The sequence below is a fragment of the Rattus rattus genome, chromosome 4 (assembly GCF_011064425.1).
Source record: "Rattus rattus isolate New Zealand chromosome 4, Rrattus_CSIRO_v1, whole genome shotgun sequence".
Taxonomy (NCBI): Eukaryota; Metazoa; Chordata; class Mammalia; order Rodentia; family Muridae; genus Rattus; species Rattus rattus.
Window position 1 is genome coordinate 114,830,607 of NC_046157.1, and position 24,160 is coordinate 114,854,766.

Genomic DNA, 24,160 nt, shown 5'->3' on the forward strand with positions numbered 1-24,160 from the left:
GGGGAGGCGGCCGTGCATCCAGCCCGCCAAGGCTGGAAGGAGCCGGCCGGCGAGGCGGGTGTCCCCGAGCCACCCCACCCCCACGGCGGCCGGGCACCCGGCGTCCCGGCCCAGGTGAGGGCAGGCGGGGCCGCCGCGGCTCCCCAAACGACCAGCACCGGGACTCACCACAGTGACTCGAGGTCCCATTCCTGGAGCAAGGCTAAGTCGAAGCTGTCCATGGTGGGAGGTGTCAGCGCCGCCGCCGCCGTCGCCGCCGCCGCTGCTGTGTCCGCCGCCGCCGCTGTGTCCGCCGCCGCCGCCGAGCCTCGGGCCGCCCGCGCGCTGGAACGAGAGGCGCCCGCTAAGGTGCATCCCGGCCGCGCCCGAGCCGCCGCCGCCGCCCGCCAGCTACCTCCCCGGCTCGCAGCGCCCGGCACCCCCGCGGCCCCGCCTCCCGGGCCCGCCTGGCGCACTCACCCGCTCGCCGGCTCGCGCGCAGCCACACTGCCCAGAGCCGCGAGCGAGCTCGCCGCGCCGCCGCCCCTCCCGGCCTGCGCCGCCCCTCCGCCCTCCGCCCTCCCCTCGCGGCGGCCCGGCCTGCTGCAGCCGCCGGCGCGGTGCTCTGCGCCCGCCCGCTCGCCCGCCCGCCTCTTTCTCCTCCGGGAGGCGCGTGTGCGCGGGCGAGGCCGAGGCGCGCGCGCGTCCTGAGCCCCGCGCCGCGCCCGCCCCGCGCGCCCCTGCGCTCCCCGCGCTCCCCGTGAGGCTGATCGGGGTCCCGCGCCCTTTCTCGGGCCGGGCCGTCGGCTCTCCCTCCTCACCCGCGCCCTTCCATCTCTCCAGATCTTTGGTGGACCCGAGGGTTGCGGGGGATGTTCTGCGAGCCGGAGGGAGAGGTGCGGCGGTGACGGCGCCGAGGGCAGGGGCTTGCCGTGCTGAGGCGAGGCCGACCTGCAGCAGAGCAGCCCCCTGCCTCTTGCCTTCGCCCCGTGTCCAGCAGGGACTTTCTGGTCCTCCGCAAATTAAGCGGAATCCGCAGGGCGCTGCGGCGGGAGGTGTGCACGCTTGCAGACCTGGGGTGGGTGCTAGGAAGGAAAAGCCCTGGGCGCCCCAGGCGCTGTGAGAGTTAACTGTGCAGCCCAAGGCAGCGCCGAAAACAAATCGTTTCAAATATCTGGAGCCAGTAACTTAAGTGAAATAAAGAGGAGGCGGGAAGGAAGCTTCTTCCAAGACCTGCTCTCAGCTGCAGTTTTGCCTAGAGGGTTGGGGGGCTGGGGGTTGGGGGACGAAGGGATATCCCTCTACCCCTCAGCTGCCCGGTCCCTGGAAACCAGCCTCCTTTCTTTTTATTTCATACTGGAAAGGCCTCTGGGTTTCCACTACAAACTTCCCGCCGCCTCCTCTCCTGTCTGAAGAGTGGCAGATTGTCAGCTGGAAGGATGATAGAGTACCACTGTGGCTTGTAAAAAAAATAAAGCCCTGCTATTATTTCTCCCTTGGTTTGAAAGACTGCTCCCCCCTCGCTCATTATTATATACACTTTGAGAGTGGGGACTGGAGATGTCCAGCAGGTCTATACTTCCAGCTCTGCGCTTCTGCTCTAAAAATTGAGGAACCCATGCTGGGCCCCCCCCGGGGGGGTTGGCGGTTCGGGGTGGGGGTGGGGGTCTCCCCTCTCCCATGCTCTTGGCTACAGTTCCTCGAGCCTTGTTCAGGATTCCTCAGGATTCCTGGAGAGAGCAGCACGGAGCAAAGCTCACCACTTACACCAACCCCCGCATGCCCTAAGGGAGGCCTTTGCAGTGCATCGGCCTTTGTTCCTTTTCTAGACAAGAAGAGCCACCATGTGGGGCCGCCAAAAATTTAGCCCCTTTGATAGAAATCAACCCGGGAGCACCCCCTTTTTTATTTCATCCACCTCCGAAGGAGAACTAACGAAGTTCTAGGCGCAGGTAGACCTCCGAAAGGCCAACCAGAGTTCTTTGCTCTCGGAAACAGGACTGCAAAGCCGGGGTGTTGGTGGGGGGGGGCATCCTTGTCTTCCCCCAGCTTTGGAATAGTTCCCTTATTAGCATCCATAACTCATGTGAAAATATCAATCGCTAAGCGAAGGCACAGTCTGCATCAAATCAGTTGTAGAGACCCACTGGTTATTTTACAAACTAACAACTTCCCTGCCTTAAACACCACCCCGCCCAGTTAGTTGAAGGCTACAAAGGAACAAAGGAAATATGGACAAAGTACAGGTATGAAGGGCTGGAGTCCAAAATCTTGGTCTACAGTGTATCTGGAGAGAAGGAGGGGGGAAATGTGCCTTACAGATTCCTACTTAGCATAAACCCTCTTGGAAATGTTTGCTCTGGCAAAAGTGAGCTACAGACATCACATGGAGACAGCTTTCCCAGGAACAAAGGCTGGGGTGGAGGGTGGAGGAGAGCGGGAGGGGAACAGCCTATGCCTGGAAGAACTGCAAGTTCCAAGGCCTGGACAAGAAATGTGTCCTGTTCCTCGGGCTCCTGGCTGCAGCTGGCAGTCTTCTCCAGAAAGGAGACCTCCAGCCCCTCCCAAGGATCTGGCTTCCCTTTCCTTCCCTTCCCTTCCCTTCCCACCACATCTGTTTATACAAAAGAGACTGCTGAGGAACAAACAGAACCATGTTTACTGCGGGACCCATGCCGCGCTTGAGGCTCAGACACAGATTCAAGCCTCCCCCTCGTAGTGACTGAAGATAAATGGGTCCCAGAACAGGAGAGAGTAAAAGGGGGTTTAGGCCTGGGGAAGGAGGGTTATTTGTAAAAGGTCTCTCCAAAAGAGCTATGAAGTAATGGACAGATGTATATTTGAATGCCAACTCTGGGTCCCCATGTTTACATTTTAGTGTACTTGAACCTGAAGTAACTTCACTGTGAGTGTTTTGTTTTGTTTGTTTTTTTTAATGTTTCTTTACAAATAATGTATTTTCTGTTCGGGGACTTAAACTCGAGGATGGATGCATTAGTGTTTTATTTCGGGTGGATGTTTCTGTGAATAGAACCCACTTGGAGAGTGAGGGCTTTGGAAGAAACCCAAAACATTGCTGTAGATACTGTCTTTGCCTGAGCTGTGATGGGAATAAATTGAAAACGAATAGTTTTCACTGGTGAGGTGTAGGGGAGTTAATGAGACTCTTCGTTAAAAGAACTTATTTTTTATATTTTACGACTGTTCCCATTGAGTGTAGGAACCAAATCTAGCACTGGGACAAGTCAAAATTTAAACCTTAGTACAAAAGAAGAGGAGGAGAAGGAAGAGAGAAGGAAAGGAGGGAGAGAGAAGGAGAGGCGCTGGTACTCTCTAGAATTAGAAAAGGGTTTGGTTTGTTGAGTTTTTGTTGTTGGGTTTGGGTTTTGGTGACTTTTCGTTTGGGGATAGGGGTGTTGTGTGGTTTTGCTAGGGTTTTGTTTGGCTTTTTTGTAAAGGAAGAAGAGATTGCCTAGATAGATAGGTAAATACATAGATACATAGTGAGATATATACAGAGAGAGAGAGAGAGAGAGAGAGAGAGAGAGAGAGAGAGAGAGAGAGAGATGAGGTGGGGAGGGAGGATATGTCCCAGTGAAGCAGCAGCTTCTGAATACCCAGAAGACTTGAGGGGCTTTTCTCCTGAGGGAGAAGCAACTTGTGCTACTGAGAGCTGAATGGACCCACAGGCTTAGGGGATGGTCACTGAGGAAGGTAGCTCCAGCAGGACTGCCTGGCCTCCCTGGTGACCTGGCTGGTTGGTTGGCTGGTTTGTGCTAAATCCACAATACGAAGGAAGTAAGAAATGGATCCTGCTCAACAGGGTATGTGCTCTTGGCGAGGACCTCATCCTCCCCTGGAACCTGAAGCCTCTTGTGTGCCCCTAGAAGCAAATTCACACCATCTCCCTAAACTAATTGTCAAGACGTGGCTGGAACTCGGAGGTAGCCTTGGGGAACCAATAGAATCTCAACCCCCCCCCCCCCCCGGTCATTCTCTAGAAAAGAGCTAGCTCTGTGGATGGCCTTCCTGGAAGCTCTCCCAGCCCCTCCCCCCCTTCTCCCCCATCTTTTCTCACAACACCTTTCTCTCCTGTTCCAGGGAGGCAGCAGATACCTCACTCAGTCAGCTTCTCTCTCCAGAGGCTTCCAGGGTGTTTGAAACTGTATCTAGGGTTTGCCAATAAACCCTCCAGGCTTTTTGCTTGCAAATTAGATGTTAATATGTCAAGCCCCAGGACAGCATGGATTTTCAAATCTACCCAGGAGCTCCAGTGTCCTCGGCCTTTGCCTCCCTCTTCACAGGTAGCACACAGTGGATCTAGCCTGGGACCTAAGGTACCTTTCTCATTTTCTCCCTCATTCTCCAGGTCCTGAGCAGATGGTGCGGTTGTGCTGGCTGTCATCACTCCTCCTGTTTCCATGGAAACATGGGGCATAGGGACCATCTCTGCCTTGGGCTCCCTGACAGTATCCTCTGGCTGAGAACTTCACTAAGGCCCCTCCTCCTCACTTGCCTGCTGTCCGGAGCTTTGCAGAACATTCTGGGCCACAGGCAGCCAGAGCCATTTCAGCGGTCCTCTGAGGACATACTCCCTGCAAAGGGTTGTAAATTGACTGGAAAGGGGGAGGGGAAGCCAATATCTCAGTCAGGTGGCTGAAGACTATTTGGGATGGCAACAAATATGGATAATCTGCCCCCTCAGCCACCTTCCACGATGGCTGAGAATTGCTCCAAACGTCAAATCTGATGCTTCGAAGGTTTTCCCGTGTTGTCAGGCAGCGGTATTTACTGAGTGTGAGTGTACAGCTGAGGTTTTACACTGTACTCACATCCCACCACCTGGAAATGTGCATTCTATTTTTTTTTTTCTAACAAAACCAGGTTTTCCCTAAGGAATGCACTTTCTTCAAAGTTTCCAACATCCTCCTGGCTACATAATTCATTTATATAGCCAGGGAGACATTAATTAGATTCAGAAGTCCGTGGAAACAGCAAGGTCAGAGGGCAACCAGGGCAAAGAAAAGAGAGGGGGAAATGACCCCTGGGAGAGGGTGAGGAAGTGGAGGGAGATTTTTCATGCCTTTCAAGTATCAAACAAGACAAAGACAATTTCAAAAAAACGTGGTCAGCGACCATAACACTTTTTAGAGATTTTAAAGTATTGCCAAATGTAAAGAGTCTGCTAAAAAAAAAAAAAAAAAAAAAAGTTGATTCGCATGATAATTTTATGCATATACACTTTCTGTGTTATTGTTTCTCATGCATCTGCTACAAAGATTTGGGGGTGGGGGAGGGGAGTGTGGCTCGGCATTTTTTTTTTTTTTCTTAAGAAAAACCAAAAGTGGTCACCCTTACTCTGGAAACAGAAAAGACTGTCTTGTCGCAGACGCAAACCAGCTGAGTATCTCATCGCGGCTCACATACCTTGTGTCGCACTGACTTGTTGGCAGATGAATCTACCATTTCTTGACAGAAGAACAGAACTAACCATCCAGACTAAGCCACAGTATTCCCACTGGCTCTTGGGCATGCTTTCTTCAAGATGCACACTGGCCAACTTTGTAAGGTCGCAAGGACCCTGAGCCTTCTCGGAGTAGTGGATAAATAGCCCCGCAGAGCAAACCTCTCTCCCCACTGTCTCCGGTTCTACAGATCGGCTCCATCTCATGCTCCCAAAAGCACATAAGGTATTGTTGCCATGGTTTTCCTCTGCGAGCGAGTACACTAAGGAACAGATAAGTGTCACTAACCAAAGCACGGCAGATTGGGGATCAGATCTGGTAGCCACAACACCATATGCCGCCCTGTAGCTTTCGCCTTAATTATATAGTGTCGAAGCATCCCCCTGCTCACAGGTGCTTAAATAATGAATGTAGTGCGGACCCAGTCCAAAGCCCTCTACCCGGCTTTGCATTTCTCCTTTCTGCTAGCTCTGTCTCAGAGATCTGCCATTACAGAGCATCTGTGAGGCCCTCACGCTCTCCCTGGGCTCAGGAGTTTTCCTTTTCAGCTCGGGGATGCATTGGATGGCCTTTGTCTCTTGTCAGTTTCTGTTTCCGATGGTTCTAAAACGTGAGTGTTCTGGGTTTGGTTGTTCTCCCTGAGTGCTGCCAGACAGGACTCCCTGACATATGCCAGGAGAGTCATAAACTTCTTATTCAAAGGTAAGCCCTCCTGTTGGCCTATAACCTCTCTCAAGGTGTTGCTTTGCTCTAAGCAGGACTGCGGTGCTGCCCGTTAAGAGTTAGCAGACATCGAGAACAGTATGTCCAGGAGGAAGTGACTTAGCTCCCATCTGGGGGCTGGGAAGGGGGCATTATGGGAGATAAGTCACAACATGACTGAGTGTACGAGGTCTTTTCTCTGGGAACAAGAGGCATGCTAGCGTAAGTGTGATGATCCTCGGGCTGCTTTGAGAGGACACTGACAGTTTCCAGCCTGAAACCAGAGATGTTTCAAAGTGTATCTTGGGGATGCACCCTGCCCATGGCAGTACATAGGTCTACCAGCTATATGACCTAACAGGTGCAGTTGTGCCAAAGAACCATTGTGACTTACAAGAGACTACGATTGATTCCTTAAATGTAACCATGCCTTCTGGGCACATCCCAGCTATAAGAATGTCAAGGACAGCAGTATATGGTTCTCATAAACTCCTTCAAATGGAGGCATTCCCCCATAGCTGAGAGCCCATAGTAGCAGTCTTCAAGTCCAGAAACAGAGCAAAGGCCTAGCCCTTGAAAGCCAGAGACAAACAAACAAACAAACGTGGCATTCTGTACCAGTTGCCTGCCCAGTATCTATTCACCCTCCTGCTTAACCACAGAACGTAAGCCTGGTTTAGAGAATTAATAAACCCAGCTGTTTTTGTAGGCATATATGGTTAGAGACCATTAAATCACCATATTTCCGGTCTTTCTTCAAGAGAACTGGGCATGTGACACAATTCCACTACGGTCTCTCAGAACGTCCTTGTACCTGGAGCAGGCACTACCTTTTTGTCTAGGTCTCTTCCTTCTTCCTGTTCAGAACTCAGTTTGAGGCCTGAGAAGGAGCAGCCGCTGTGGACCGTGAGAGACAGAGCAGATATAGATGTTGATACAGATGTTGGCCCATCAGAAGCTAAAAGCAACCAGTTCCATGTTTCTGTCTTCTTACAGTTGTTCCTCCACTGGGACGCCTGCCTTCCTGTATCTGTATCTTCAGAGCATAATGAGGTCCTGTGTGACTGCCACACTCATACCAAGGTTTATTATTGTAGCTAACGGCGTAGGGAAGCCACATCCCTTGAGTGCACCCTACCCATGGCAGTACATAGGTCTACCAAGGGTCTCAGCTATATAACCCAACAGGAGCAGCTGTGCCAAGGAACCATTGTGACTTACAAGGGACTACGATTGCTTCCTTAAACATAACCGTGCCTTCTGGGCTCATCCCAGCTGTAAGGATGTCAATTAATAAGAAACTCATGCCCATTTGTCTGGAAACTGATTAATCTGGCTCCAGCATCTGTGGGATATTCCATATTATTAGTCATTCTTTAGTTCCTCATTCTTTATTAACCAGGTTGAGTTATTGTTACGTCCTCACAAGGGTACTAAAAGATGGCAGTCATGGAAAACAGCAAAGGAATAATAATAGTCGGGCTTTCTTGTGTTCTAGCCGCATTTGCAAAAATGTGCACGCTTCAGACGTTGTCATTGTTTCTACCAAATAAACTAATTACCACTGTATGGAGATCGTTTACTTCAGAAGGAGTTTAGAAAAACAGCTAATTAAGTACAGTATTTTGAAATTTAAACTGCATTACAGGGTTAGAACCCTGTAATGAAATTGCAGACGCTTACGAGGGGAGTGAACCCATTGCAGCTCTCTGCAGCTAGTAGCTGGCCTCCTGTGTGAGTGGCTTCTCCTCCACATCAATACTGCCTGCAGCCCCAAGGCAAACATTTTCTAATGATATGGGACTGCCTCTCTTGGAAGGCCCCTCGCACCATTTCTAAAGCACTCCTGCCTGACTACAACCACACTTTTCCTTGTGTTTTTAGGCCATACATTGATCTCCCTGTGTCTTCCTAGAACATCATTAGACTACAGTAAGCACTCCAGTTTAGCATCCAGTCTCCCTGGAGTCTCTCTGCCAATCCTCCACACACTGAGTCTATCGGCTCCTACGATCGACTCAGGACTCTGGCAGAGAGAAGTCCCCCAGGACGTCATACAAAGAAACAGAGCTGGATGTAGGAATGAGAGAAACTCCAAGTTCTTGCTTTCTTGGAAGAAGAGAGCTTCAGACAGCAGCTGGAGCTTGACCTCAGGAGGAAAATGCTCACCACAGGATAGGGCGGCAGGAAACTACGGATGGAGGAGGGAGATACCTGAGCCCATGAGGGTCCCAAGGGAGGAGCAGCACAATAGGAAGTAGAAAATAAGAGGGAGGTTGTGGGAAGAGGCTGCTTCATGTTAAAGAGCATTGCAGAAGCCACAAAAGCAGGCTTTCCAAGGACAGACCCAGTGACCTTTCAGAACCCCAATTCTTCTCTAAAACTTGTTGCAATTCTCTCTACTTGGCACCAACAGCCACAGTTTTATGAAATTAGAATTGTTGTCTGTCACTCTCTAGACAACATTATTAGGTTCACGGTAACATAAAGGGAATCTCATCTGCTTGGACTTAGGAGAGTCCCTGGTGAGATTCACAAGCTGTCGCCCCTGGAGGAATGGAGCATCTAGCTAAGAACTGTATTTACAGCAATGCTTTCCCAAGCACAGGGCATGGGGTCGGGTCCCAAGGGAATGCTGAATGACCACATGAGTCATTTCAGAGATTGATTTGCCAAACAAGCGTGGAGAGCCTAGCTTGTGTTAAGTGGTGGGTTTATAAAGGAAAGAAGGAGATGTTCAGAGTTAGAAAGAAAGAAAGAAACAAACAAACAAACAAGCAGTAAAAGCAAACGCCTTCCGTCAGAAGGATTATACCTACACATCTGTATTTATTTGCCCATCCTTGAGTTTAGCAAATATTTATCAAGCCGGAGAAGCAGCATCAAGGTCACCTCCATAAGTGGGGCAGGTGTATTCTCACCAAGGAAGTTAGATGTGGTTGTGTTACATGTTACAATGCATTCAGACTATCATGAGGAGGAACATGTACTCAGCATGACCTACCTATGAAGAATGACTAATTTGTATCCAAATCAAGAACTAAGGGAGGGGGAGCCAAAGAAGAGAAGCAGCCAGGTGCATGGCATGCTTCAGCCTGCATGTCTGCTAGGCAGAGATGTGCCTTTAGTGCCACAGGAGAAAGAGTGGGTGGGTGGCCACTGGAGACCTCTTCTGGGAAGTTTTAATATCAAAGTTAACATCCGTGTTGATCTAATGGAACAAAAGCCGAAGCGAGCAGGGCCTCATAATGATAGAAGAGTGTCCCAGGCAGAAGGAAAAGCACATGACAGTCATCAGAGGCCAAAAAGAAACAAGTCGTGTATCCCAAAACAGAGAAAGCTCTATGTGATCAGAACGTCGCCTGGGGGTGTGGGAAGGGGATGGATGTTGGTATATTAAGTGTGGCATCACAGAGTAAAGGAGAAGAGACAGCTCAGAGACTAGACAAGACACAGGAGCCAGGTGGTGGAAACTTTTCTTTTTGGTGTTGCGAAAATGTTGCAAGCGAACAGGAAACAAACATCAGAGATTCTACAGCACAGCAAGCGAACACTCAGCTGCCGGAGCCTTGGAGACAACAGAAAGAGTTGAAAGAGGAAATGGCTTCTGAGAAACCCGAGAAGTGTTTGACGAGCATTAGAAAAGTGCCGGTTGTTTTTAGGGTTTCGTTTTAAGTTGTAAAAATCAAGAAAGTCTGCAAACCCCTTCCTTAGGCTCAAGGCTGGCCATCTCATTAACGCAGCCTACAGCAAAAATAAAAAGTGTACAGAGCCTGGCTCATAAATTAGGAGGAATGCTAAATTGCTGGCAGCAAACTTTAAACTAAGACAGGACCCTTCTGAATACAAGCCCTGTGTAACTGCCCAGGTCACATACCCAGGCAGCTGCCCCACGTTCAGGTGCCCCAGTGCCGTCTTCCTGCACTTGCATCTCTTCACCGACAGAATAGGTGGATGTTGTAAGGACCCGCAACAGCATTCTTAGCATTCAGCACCATGCTAGCCCGTTAGCCTTGGATTCATCCCACAATGAAAAATGACATTACTTTGGATTATATTGCTAATAGACACCTAGAAAAGTACAAGTCCTAAGAAAACAGGATATGATGAAGTGGGTAGGTTCAAGTTTAAACATTCTCCAATTTCCCTCTCTTTTCAATAAAAGTCCTCAAATGCTTCTTGATGTTTGTGAAACAAGAAGATGATTGGAACGCAGATGGGGAAACTGAGGAAAGGGGAAATGGCTAGGTAGCATGAAAGACTTGCAGACTTGGTCAAAGTGGGGTGAGAAGGGACCAGGTAACACTGTAACAAAGGAATGGGATTTGGAAGAAAGAAACATTTACATGGGATGTCAGGGAGCCTTGTGATACAATATTGTTACATTTTACATCTTCCAAATTAATAACTAACAAGGACAAGCTGGTGTCAGACATGGTGTAATCAGCACCACCAAGCGCATAAATAAAAACTATTGAAACAGCATTACTCATAAAGATTTAGGAAGCCATGTGTAGGGTGTGAGGGTGTGTGTGTGTGTGTGTGTGTGTGTGTGTGTGTGTGTGTGTGTGTGTGTGTTGAGAAGGATGGCTTTCTAGTCTTCCTGCAGATTAGAATTGTCTGGAGGACAAGTTTCCAATGGTTTGCCCCATCCCAAGATGCTTACTTAATCAGTGTGAGCTGATTTCAGGAGTCCCTGTCTTGGGGGAAACTATTATGCAGAAATTGTTGGGCATGTTTAGCCTTTGGGTCCTCCTCTAAGGCCTTATCTTCAGTGACTACTCCATTTTCTGTTGGGGATTGGTTCTAATGCTTTGATTCAATCCAGAATCTGTGTGTCCAAATGCTGAAGGTCCCTCTCCCCAATTGATCTTAGATTAATCAATAAACAGCCAATGGCCAATGGCTGGGTAGAGAGAGACAGAACTTTTAGATTTGTACGGGCTAGGAAATGGGAGAGAAGGAGGAGAGATCATCATGACGGGAAGAAGAAAGACCAAGGAAAGTGACCACATGGGCCACTTCCCCAATTGTGTTTGGGGTAGCAGAGATAAAATATAGATTTTGGAAGGGAGTGATTGCTAGCAGAGAGAAGAATAAGAACTGCCCAACCTTTGAGCTAACCAGGCATATTTAAAATTAACTGGCATGGGTGGGTGGGTGCGTGCGTGCGTGCGTGCGTGCGTGCGTGCGTGCGTGCGTGCGTGTGTGCGTGTGTGTGTGTGTGTGTCTTTCGTGAATCCAGATAGCTTTTGGGCAAGTGTGACCCATCGGGAGCACAGAGCAGTTAGCCAAATTACCGCTACGCTGGTCTGTTTGTCTATATGCTTTTGGTTACTGTCACATTATAACAAACTCCAATGGCTTATAGAGGCATTGTTTATCTGTGGACAATGTCAAACCCCTACTCTTGGTTTACCACCATTGTTTCAGAAGCAGCATCTCAAGTTACAGACAGGCACACACACAGCAAAAAGGTCCGCTTGCCTCTTAACTGAATTGCTTAGAGTATATAGATTAGCTTTTAGGAGTGCTGGGTCTTCTGGTGTCTGAGCAGGCTATGCCTCTGTTTATTTGGACTGTCTTTTATTGATATTTGAAACGTTTAGTGATTTGTTGCAAAGATATTTGAATATCAGCTAGACTTTCCTTCTAGGTGTTTGATTAAATTGACCTATTCATTCTAAGAATCTATTTTTCTATCTCTACAATAGTAGGAGAATGTCACCTTCAAATGTTGACTATTTTCTTTGTAAGACTTATACCTTCATTTATATCATCATCATCATCATCATCATCATCATCATCATCATCATCACTTGACTTACTAGCTGAGGACTCACATTTGAATACAAATAGTGGTGGTAGCCATAAAAGTTCTAGGGCTTCCAGTGCCAGGTGTGAGAAATATCATTTGTGAGTTATTTGTTAGGAAGGCCCTAGGAGACCCCCCAAACAATGCATGCTTTTGTCTGCATTCCTACAAAACCAGATGAAAACACCCCATTGCTGAAGACACCACACAACTTGCCAGCTAGCGCTGAACTGGAAGCTTCCTTCTTGCCAGCTAGCACTGAACTGGAAGCTTCCAGAAAGCGCTATGTAAGCTGCTAGGGGAACGCAAGTCATCACATGGTCTCACCCCGCTGTGAACCCTGTGATGTACAATAACAACACGAGGCAAGATGTGCTAACTCATGCATAGTGGCACAACCGTTATGAGGCTAATCAGTCACTCTCTGATTGGGTTTGGGGTTCACTCCATGGGAGCACACCGAATATGTGGGACTATAAATCGGCAGGAAAGGTCAAAGGCCTTGTAGGGGTCCTTAATTCTTCTCTCTAACTAAATTGACATAGCATTGAGCTGCCTGATAGATAGATAGATAGATAGATAGATAGATAGATAGATAGATAGATAGATAGATAGATAGATAGACATTCTGAGTTTTAATCAGGAAGCTTCTCATTTCTACCGAATTTCAGTGAATGTGGAGGTTCACGGCTATACAAGTTTCTAAAAATGAAAGATAGAGGGAGTGTTCAGCACTAAGGAAGACAATTATACTACTCCCTCTAAAGCCCGGGAAACATTTGGAATTCTGGAGTAGAAAGAATGGAAGATCTGGAGGACAGGGAGAAGAACCCTCAAATGCCATCTCCTGGGCAATGTACAGTCCTTGCGATCACAGAGTATGCAGTGGATCTATATAAGAGTGGCCCCTCAGCAACCAGGGAAGAATGGGGGGATTCAGGGGGTCATACACTTCACTGCTAAACTACTTCCTGTCAGCCTCAGGAAAAGGAAAGTCTCTGCCTTCAGTGTGAACACAATAGAACCCCAACCGAGCCTCCAAAGGACGATTTTAAAACAATAGTCACTCGGATGGTATTAGTTAAACTAAATGGCTCAAAAACCAAAACAAATCAAAAGAACAGAAAACAAAAGTCATGAATCTCTAAAAGAGACAGGTAGGAGGGAAGGAATATTGAGATGAAACCAGAGAACTAAGTTAATTAATAATATTATGAATGGATATGGTTCTTTTGGGAACTTTTATCAGGTTAAGAGATTTTTTTTCCATTCAGTGCTCATTTGTTAAATTCACATCTATTTACTTGCTTTATCAAAATCATGAACTGATAGCGAATTTTAGGAGAAAAGGTTATTATGTGGCTAGTTGAAAAGATCGTACTACATGACTTTGTTTTTCTATTCGTGGTTAATGTTGATGTATAGCCTTCTTTTTCTCCTCCAACTTCTTCTGTCTTCTTATTTTTCCTTTAAGCACATTCGTAAGATTATTTTTTATTTATGTGCATGAGCTTATGCCTGCATGAGTTTATGTGTTCCGTGTGAAGGCGAGAGGAGGGTTCCAGGTCCTCTGGAACTGGAGTTACAGTAACGGACATGAGCTGCCTGTGTAGGTGCTGGGAATCAAACCCAGGTCCCCTGCAGGAGCAGCAGGCACTCTGAACTGATACGCTGCCTCACCAGCCCCAAGGCGCAGATTTGATGGACATCATTTTCATCACCAATTAGTGAAAGTATAATCGTTTCTAATATCTATTGTGACTTCTTTTGACAGACGAATTATTTATTTAATAGCATGCTTTGTAATTTCTGAATATAGACTTTTCTAATTTTCCTTTGGAAAATATCTCGCAGTTCAATTGCATTTAATTAAAGAGTGTGCCTCTACCTATCATTCTGATACTCTATAATGTGGTAAAAATTTCCTACATAGATGTAATTTTGACAAATAACCATGTGTGTTAACAGTATATACATTTTGCTATTGTTGACTGGACCATTCTTACTGTTTGTCTGTTACATGTTCAGATTCTTTCATGAAGATTTTATGCTGGATCTATATTTTGTAACCTTGTTAACATTTCTCATTCCAATTAAAAATTTTGATTTTTTTCTTTTTCTTAAATTTTCTTTAAAGCCATGCTAGTAGAGGACTTATACTTCTATTTTTTGGCCCTTCCATATCCTTATATTAAGTATGCTCCTTATAAACAATTTGATTTTTAAATGTTTGCTTACTCTGAGGATAATTTTAGTTAAAGTATTTAACCTATTTATATTTAATGTACTTATTTTTGTGATACATTTTAAGTCTTTTTTACTAGGTGCTGTCTGTTATTTGTTCTGTTTATTCTTCAGTTTTTGGCTTATCCTCATTTGAATTATTTTAATATGCTTTATATTATTTTATGCTCATTCTCAATCAGCTTAAACTTGTGCATCTTTTATTATTCTTTTATTTGAACTTGAGTAAGTAAAATCTAGATTTGCAACTTTTAACCTCCTCCATGGAAATGTAAGAACCAGAGAACATTTATCACTCTCCTAATTTGTATACAGTTACCACATGCATTTATTTACCTATATTCTAAAACCCAAACACGTGATTCTTTTATGAAGTTAATTTACATTTGCGTTTTGCTTGCCTTTCAGCAAATCTTGTACCTATGAGCTTCTTGTTTTTTGGGGGTTTGTTTTGTTGGGTTTGTTTGTTTGTTTACAATTTGGGTACTATAAACACAGTAATCATGGACTTAATGGTTCCTTTTCCTTTATCTGGAACCACGGATGTCTATTTTTTTCCTATGTTGTTTCCACTACCAATGTCTCCTTAGCTCCTATGTCTAGTTATTTTTAGGGTATTATGGCAGTGTGTCTGCAAGAATTCACAGAAATAATTTAAAGCCTACAGTGATGTTTTCTTTCTTCAAAGAGGCTATCCAATTCTGCCAGGTAGCTGGGGCCTCATTAGCAACTTGGTATTGTCTTTACACAATTTTACCAGCTTTTTTCTGTGTGTTGGGGGTGGGACTAAACCACACCACTTCCCATCACGAGCTTGTGCCGTGTGAAATACACATTGATCCTAGAGTGCACTTTCAGGAGTCAGAGCTGAGTCGGGGTGGGGGTGGGGTTGCTATTTCCCTCTGAGTTGGGTCCTCATTTCATCCTTAGCCTCAGAGCTCCAGGAATCTGTGAACAGCATGCACCAGCCGCCTGAACTGCCTCCAAGACTGGGATTGGGGATTTTAAATACCAAATCACTTTCCTTGATCTCTTTTTGAGCTTGGCTCCGTCCTCCTTCACTTGATTTTTAGGTCCTTCAGGCTTTCATAAGCCAATTATTTAGAAATGTCTCTTCAATGAACGTAATAACATGAACTTACACTGTGACAAGCGAGGTTTTGTTTGGATTTGGGAGATGTGCTCTTCCTTAATGGGACAGCAGCACACATCCTGTGTATTGGCTGAGAGAATGAGAAACAAACCCAGCCAGGCTGTTCCAAACCTTTGTTAACGATTCTATCAGCAGGGTGACTTTAGGCAGTAGCTTCAACTTCCTCACTCTCCCCGTCATTGATAAAATTGAGCTAATTGTTATAGCTCTCTCATTGGCAAACGAGTGCAACAATACTGCAAAGATATATCTAGCATAAGCGCCTGCTTAATGACAACTACCCTTATTGGACTTGAGCCATTTCAATATTTGGCAGTGCTTGCCAAAATAAACACTCATAGGCTATGAACTTGGGTTGCTGGGAATTCCTGTGTGGTAACGCTTCCAAGCCCTAGCAATGGTTAGGAGATACCGCTGGACCCAGTGGGAATACCTCCTTGTCTTCTGGGGTCAATTACAAACTCTAACTAAAAGTCTGGCTTTGCCTGCATGTAGCACACAGCCTGGCAGAGACTGTGAGACTTACCTCCGGGGGTTCAGTTTCTACAAAGACTAATTGTTTTCAGGGGTTTTATTAGCCTCCTTTTTACCCACAGGTAAGGCATAGATGCAGGGTAAGGAAGGCCCCACCATTAACCTCAAGGGCTCTGTTGTTAAAGTTCTGCTTTAAACCTCCTGGCCCTGTTTTACACGCTCAGAGATTATTCACCCTTTAGGAGACCATTCCTGCCAATCCCTGCTGTTGGCTTTTAAAAGCAGGTCCATTTAAACTCAGTAACTAGGCATCACCAGTGACCTCACCCTGCTTAATTCCTAACCTGGTCTTGACCCCAGAAGTCAAAGCCCTTGGAAAAAGTCAATAAAAGCAGCAAACAATCTTATGTTGTTCTTGGCAGACTTTCCCAAACAATGACAGACTTTAACAATAGTTAATTGTGGCTTAATAGTTGCTAACAAGCATTGAGTGTTAACAAAGTGGCAGGTAATATAGCAGCCAAATGAGGTGGACACTGTCTTTAGCCCTGTTTTACAGGACAGCCACTGTGTTTTACAGGGACAAATTATTTAACCTAAGGCCACAAACCAGCTAAGGGGTTGCCGGCTACGCTATGGGCTCCCGAGTAGATTGTTAGGTTGAGAAACTTAGACCCAGAAAGCACTGGAGGGTTTGGAAGGACTTTCCCACAAACTAATGGGTGGATTGCTGATCGCATAGCTCTGTTAGAGGGGAGTCGTTTTACCTCTGAAGGCTATCCTGATAAGGATAGGGTTGGAGGACTTAATTAAGACGGTGGTAACTATGAAAGCAGCCCATGGGAATGGAATGAGGAGTCTGGCTACAGATGATTATCACCCAGTCACGTCGGTGATGATGTCCAACAAACAGTGCGGAACAGGAAACACTGTTAGATCTTGATAAGAAGTCTCCCTGAGAGGCTCGAGATTGATGAAATGGAAACCAACAATCATGAATGTCTAAGTCTATGGATAATCACCTTCTAGAGGCGAGAGGGAGACCAGAAGGACGAATATGATTAAAGTGCATTATATTTGTGTATGAAAACACCATAATGGAACCCATTGTTTCGGATCAGTAATAAAAAGATAGTCTAGATTCAACTAGAGTGCATATTCCCACGAGATCACACCCTGAGCATATTCAGTAGGAAACTATATTATAGACTTGACCCATGCTCCTGACAACCCCAACTTAAGCCTTGAACTCAACCTTTGAGTCTTTCATGTATTCTAAATATTAATCTGCTGTTGGGTAGACAACAACTGTTTTCTCATTCTGGGTACTGTCTCCTCCACAATCAGTTATTTCCTTTGCTGTGTAGCTTTTCAGTTCCCATGCAATCACATTCAGAGGCATAGAACCATAAATACACATATACATATACACATACACTTATACATATATGAATACATATACATATATGTATATAGAGAGACATAGACATATAGACATGTAGACATATAGACACATACACATATAAATGATATGTAAGCAGGGAATAGACTGAGAAAGGGAAGGAAGAAAGAGTATGCAGGATGAATATGGTCAAAGCACATTATATACTTCAAATAAATTGTCTTTATGAGACCTGCCATTGTGCACAATGACCCCACGCCATTAACAGACCTTAATTAAAAACTGTAAGACAGGAGCTGCGGAGATGGTTCAGTGGTTAAGAGCCCGTCCTGCTCTTGCAGAGGTCCCCTGTTACCTTCCCAGCAACCACTTGGACACTCACAATCCTCATTTCCAGGGTGCCTCCCACTCCTTCAAGCCTTCATGGGGATTGCATACAAGTGATACCCTTATCCACATAGATTTAAAAATAACTAAGTATATTTTAAAACTAACAAAGTCAGGTGTGATGGCACATGCCTTCAATCCCAGCACTTGGGAGGCAGGGGCGGGATCAGGGGCAGAGATGGGGTTGGGGGTGAAGACAGATCCAGATTTAGATCTCTTTGACTTCCAAGTCATCCAAGGCGACCTACTGATAAGACCCTATCTCAAAAGAGCAGAGGAGGGGAGGGAGAGAGGGAGGAAGAGAGGAAGAGGAAGAAGAGAAGGAAGAGGAGGAAGAGGGAGAGAAGAGAAAAGAAAAGGAAAGGAAAGATTTTAGGGCAGTTTTTTAAATGGCCATAGAAGAGGGACAGAGAATTCAGAGAACTGTAATGACGAGCCTGCCCAAACATGTAGTTAAAAACTAAATACATGAGCTTGTCTTGAAACTACAGCATCAAAGTTCTGTCCCAATTATGAGTGATTGTTGAGTACAAGCCTTCTCCTAATAGGAAAGAACAGAGGTTCTTCAATGGCTTAACTCAATATTTCTCAAAATGTGATTTTTCATTCTCAATTGAGCACTTCCACAACTTTAAATTCTGTAGAGATTCTCAATCATATTATCAATGTAAGGCCCAAGAAGGCTCAGCAGAGGAAACTACACAACTTCAGGTAGCTCAGAATGCCTCAAACTTACAACTGACTTTGCAGTGTTTTACACAGGACATCCATGACCATCTCAGTAGGGCGGGAAGTGGAGAATCAAGACACTACTATTTAATTTCCTAGATGTTTTGGAAAAAAAGGGGGGGGGGACAATTTTCTAATCAAAACATCATCTGTTATCCATGGTTCTTCAAAAGGTAGATACATCTAGAGTAAATGAGGTATCTGGCCCTGTAAGGAGAAACCTCAGAATTAGGGAGAGCATGACTGTCCTAGCATTTACCAAAAATAATTCTAAAACGTCTACTAATGAGCAGGCCAATTCCAGGACTGGAAAGTCTCCCTCTTCCGTCTAGATGCCTCTGACTTTGAGTAAAATTTAGTTACTGCATCTTCTCGGGAAGTGCAGTAATTCCCCAAGAGGGGGCCTCGGTGGCCACAAGACAATGGTTGTTTACCCAGATGGGAAGACACCGATAAAGCTAACTTTTAAGACATTATTCCTCCTTTGCTTTGACTTACCAGCTTCTGTAGGACTGAGGATGTGTGTTTGTCATTGACTTCCGCTTTATCAAATGCAATCCAACCACTGAGCCCATTTTCCTACTAAAGCCACAGAGTAAAACACACAGAAGAATTCAAGATGATTGTGGGTCCCCGTGAGCCCCAACCTGAAACAGTTTCCTAGCAGGCGTGTCTCACCTGTCATTCCACTCCACTCTAAAGGAAAGGTTCTGCCAAATCGTAGACCTACTAAGGGCACATGAAAAGCACATTAGGACTTGACCCTCCTTCCTTAACTAGTTAATTTATGCTTTTGTGTGTAGGTATTTGGAATGTATGCCTGGTCCCCATGACTGTTCTGAGACTGGAATTTCTGATGGTTGTGAGCTTTGGTGAGGTTGCTGGGCATTGAACCAGGATCCTCTGGAAGAACCCCCAGTGCTCTTAACTGTTGAGCCATTTCTCTAGCACCCAACCCTTCCTCCCCTAAATAGGAATTCAAAACCAAGAGTCACCACGTGCAGGTAAAGAAAATGGCAGCTTGTGAGCAGAAAGCCAAAAGGGACAAGAACAGCCCGGAAGGAATCAAAGAGACACAGAACAGAAGATAACATTAAAAGCACTCAAATCAATTCCAGAGGAATTTAGGGAGAATGTTGTACCCTGGAGGTTAGAATCAAATGTGGTCGAAAAAGAAAGCAGAGATATTTTTTGGGTCTGGAAAAAATGTTTAATTTAATGGATTAGGAAATAATAACTGATAGCTCTTTATATTCAGAATGCAAATGAAGAAAGACAACATAGGAAACTGTGGGGAATTTTGGGAAGTTCGTCTAGAAGGTTTACTTGTAGAGTTAGACATCTTTAAGTTAAATAAATAATTAAAGGAAAATCTTTCTTTCAAAAATACTGAAGAACAAGTTACTTCATAGCTAAAGACCTTGTCAACTACCCAGAGCAATAGGTAAAAAACAGAGGCTTGACCTGGCAAACTGTTGAACCATAATGTGCTGATATCCACAGAATAAGGACATTACAAAAAACTTGTAGATTCAGCCAGATATTAGCCATGCATGAAAGTAGAATGCTGTTTTTTCCAAAACAAAACGAAATAAAACAAAATAAAACAAAAAACCCAAAACGAAAATGCAATCAAACAAAACAAAACAAACAAACAAACAAAAAGCAAAACGACGACGACGACGACGACGACGACGACGATGACGACGATGACAACGACGATGACGACGATGACAACGACGACAACAGCAAACCACATCCCAGCAAGCTTGTTTTCTGCACATTCTTTTCTTTAAGGGTGTCAGAAAACCAAAACCGGGCTAAAATGAGGTCAAACCAGCACACCAATCTAGAGCCTGCTGCAGGCGAACACAAACACATTTACAGGACAATTGTATTGCAGGCTACCTCTGAAGTAGGGGCCTGGAGGTGAGGCTGGGGGCTGGGGACCCAAAGTCTCTAGGGGAAAGGAGAGCATAAAAAAGGCGACACTTGGGCGAAATTAATCCCACGGACAAATAAGGCAAGAAAAATAGCATTACTTTCAGACTCTGAAAATCAGGCAGAAGAATATATGATAAATGCAAACCTGTGATGAGGTCACGGTTCACAAGAGAAGCAAACCGAGATTTAAGGGAACCAGAATATAAAAACAAAGCGAACGTCCACGGAACCTTGCTTCTGGAAGCTTTGATTGGCCCACAGGTGATGGCATGAGACTCAGTTAGAATGGCTTGCTCTTCAGGGATGACTCTGATCAGTCTACAGAGGGACTGTGGAGACCCGCTGCAACCTCCAGGCACCGTAAAAAGTAAACATCTATCCAAACAAAGGTGATGTGGAAAGCGGGGAGGGTGGTAGAAGAGCAGCTGCAAATTAGTCTTTGAATGCGGGGCGCAGAGCTGGGTAACCAACAGCAGATTAAATGAGAGACAGAGATGAGCTTAAAATACAAGAAAAGAGGGCTGGAGAGATGGCTCAGTGGGTAAGATAATGGCTGATTTTCAAAGGACCAACGTATCCATCCTAGGTGGCCCACAACCTTCTGTAACTCCAGTCCTAAGGGATCCGTGCCCTCCTCTGTCCTCCATGGACACTAAAAGCACATGGTACACAGACATGAAGGCCAAACAATAAACATTAGATGCTGGGAACGTCTTGTATCCCAGAAGGAGAAGGTCAGTCTTCCTGAGCTGAATTCTCAACCTTAATTTTGGAGAAGCTGTCAATCCGATCTGTGGTTGATGCGTTAGCAGCAAAGTAAGAGAATAAGTATGTCACCTGCATGGAGCCAGTACAAGAAGGACAGAATGAAAAGAACTTCCTCCTGAGGCAGGACCCAGGCACCCGCCTGGGTTGGTCCATGATGGGAACTGAGGAGTTCACGCACGCGCAGCAGGACCCCATTCCCAGCCTGCCTGCAGCCTGATAATCATGAATGAAAGGCCGGTTCTGAGAAACGGTCCTGGGGGTGAGGAGAGCTCACTGGAGTCATTGAAAATATTCTCTCGATAGAAGGAAAATGGTAATTGTGAGAGTGTGTGGAAGGACAGAACAGGCGGTGGAGGAGAGGGTTACCTGGGAGGAGAGAGAGTTAAACATCGGACGAGAGAGACTCAGCCAAGGAAGGAGACTGCTTCATCTTCCAGGCTGAGGGATCAGAAGGAAAATCCGGGACAGAAGACCAGAGTGTGAGCCTGAGAGGTCAGCCGACTGCATGAGTCACGTGTCCACTGCCTACCAGGGGTGTGCTGAGCTGGTGGTGCATGCCTGTGTTTCCTCTGGGCTGATATGACCCATGCTACCTGGAATTGGGGCAACTGTGACGACCTACATGTGAGCCTCCTGAGATCAAGCCTCTTGACATGTCCTTGTGGGTTGAGTTTGAAGAGATTCACGAGACTCACGAGGCCTCTCCCTTCACTAAGAATGTCAACAGAAAACAATGGGGAATGGGACTGTACTGTAGAGGAGTGGCCGGTGTGTCACCCGGGGGAGTCCCTTCAATGAATGGTTCTACATTTTGTGAATCATCTGCAGTGTAGGTGTGAGGAGTAGTATAGCTGTGCATAAGTTACCCAGGGAGCTTCCCGGTGCTGTAGCCTCGTGAGTTGCATGCTCACTCGTGTAAGAACTCCAGATAACCTCATTCTCTCAAAAAGCTGGACGCGGATGGCGTCATCTCCTCGGCCTATCCGCATCCTGCCTATCTGTAAAGATGTGTTTCTACACCGCCCCTGAAGAAGTCACGTGACAGCCAGGCATGCTGGGGGCACGGCTGTACTTCCCCATCCGGAGGGAGCACTGAACAGTGTATTCTGTTGGAGAAGGCAGAGGGGTATTTACGGAGCTCTTAGGGCAAGGGGCTGGGCCGGCGGCCGGGCGACAACGGTAGAGATACCAGCTCTGCTCCAGAAGAAATGTCTGCTCTCCTAAGACAGAAATCAACGTGAAGGAACACAGATCCAAATTCTCACAGATCACTGATGCTGTGTGGGGGATTAGGCGCTGAGCTCTGGGACTCTGGTTAACTCTCCCAACCCACTGGGGTCCTCGTTAGAGACGCGGGGCAGCAATTTGCTCAGTGCCAAGAGTTGGTGGCGCTTCCTAAGGCACCTAACGTACTCCCGGGATCCTGGTAGCCCACTGGGGAATCCAACTCACTAATCTTTAACACTTGTCATAATTATTTCTCTTTCAATAACAATGTCCCCCACCCCGAGAAACTCAACATTATCACGTACGAAATGTAGAGATATAAACGTTCGATGCCTTCTTAATAAAATGCAGTCAGCGGCCTCAGGGAATTTTTGTAGCAAAAGCCCCTGAAATCAATTATATTTTCTCATTCCTGCTTCCAATAATTGAATGCTTTATTTCTTTATTTGCTTAAGTTCTTTCAAAACGAAAAGGTGGAGCTCTGTTGACACACCGAGGAAGGAGGGAATTATTAATTAAAGTTGTTAACGTCTAAGATGAAGTGTTGATGCATACAAATGGGTTTTGATGGGCTGTCAGGAAGCCCACGGGCAGCTGTGGAAGGACCGTCTCACCATCCCATCACCTCCAGGGTGTGAGTCTGCAGCCATGGTCCATACAATCAGAGGAAAGGCGAATGTTAGTCCAGTGTTCAGTGACTGTGACTGAGGTGCTCAGAAGATGCAGGATTACTGACTGCATTTGGTCCATTTTAACCAGAAGGTTTAGTCCCGATCTTTCCTTTGGTCACTTCTTGGTCTCATGGGATGCTGACATCACCGTTGTTTTTTTAATAGATATGGGAGGGAGTGGATGCTCCCCTTTCATAGACTCACCTCAGGGAGGATACTAACCCAGTGTAAGGAGGCTGGTTGATGCCACAGGTAGAACCACAGCTTCTAGTCTGACAGGGTTTCTGTCAAGTTTGGGGAGGAAAGGGTTTATTTTGTGTACACTTCGACATCACTATTAATCATCAAAGGAACTCAAATAGGGCAGAAACCTGATGATGGGAGCTGATGCAGAGGACACAGAGGGATGCTGCTTACTGGCTTGCTCTCCATGGCTTGCTCAGCCTGCTTCCTTACAGAACCCAGGACTGTCTCCATTCATAGTGGGTTGGGATCTTCCATATTGAACACTAATTAGGAAAATAATTAATAGGCTTGCCTGCCTATAGCCCAGTATTATAGAATTATTTTCCCAATCGGGGTTCCCTTCTCTCAGGTGACTCCAGCTTGTGTCAAGTTGACATGACACTATCCAGCACAGAGTCTTTAGATGACTGGCAGTCACTTCCTGCAGTCTTCCTGATCCCAGACCCTATACTCCCTGACCTCCAAACCCCACACCCTCCTCCACTCCGACTATACAAATGCTGGGAGCCTGAGAATAAACAAAGCCATGAAGAGTGGTTGGAGCAGAAACAAGGAGAAAGCTCTGGTCTACCCACACCTCAGTGAGGTGTTCAAGGTTTTCAGGAAGAGTATTCTCGCAACACACAGATCTTGGCTCTGCCTTGGTGGTTCCCTTCCTCTGTTGTTGGACGTATATTTCTCTGTGTGTGTGTGTGCCTTCCCACCCCCTACTCCCAACCCATGTCCCCCTCTCCTCACTCATTCCCATGGGACAAACTCACAGGAAGTACCTGATGTCTTCTCTGGCCAGTTAAAGAACACCAGGGTGCTTGATAAACTGGGAAGGCCACTTTCAAGTTAAAGCAATGTTGTTTCTAGAGCCTGCCCATGAAACCGTGCTACCAGAGATCAATCAACACTGGGTTTTGTGTTTTGGCCCTAAGAACCCTTTGAGCCCAGAGCTATGCAGTGAAA

At 46.1% G+C, this 24,160-nt stretch overlaps 1 protein-coding gene across 1 annotated transcript in view; it reads right to left on the reverse strand.

The window, feature by feature from the left end:
- Positions 1-285, reverse strand: part of Aff3 (AF4/FMR2 family member 3) — a 464,232-nt gene extending 463,947 nt beyond the window's left edge. The window contains exon 1 of the mRNA XM_032900975.1: positions 169-285. Within this exon, the coding sequence (XP_032756866.1) occupies positions 169-189 (21 nt within the window). The 5' untranslated portion in view covers positions 190-285. The remainder of the gene's footprint in view (positions 1-168) is intronic.
- Between the last annotated feature and the right edge of the window lie 23,875 nt (positions 286-24,160).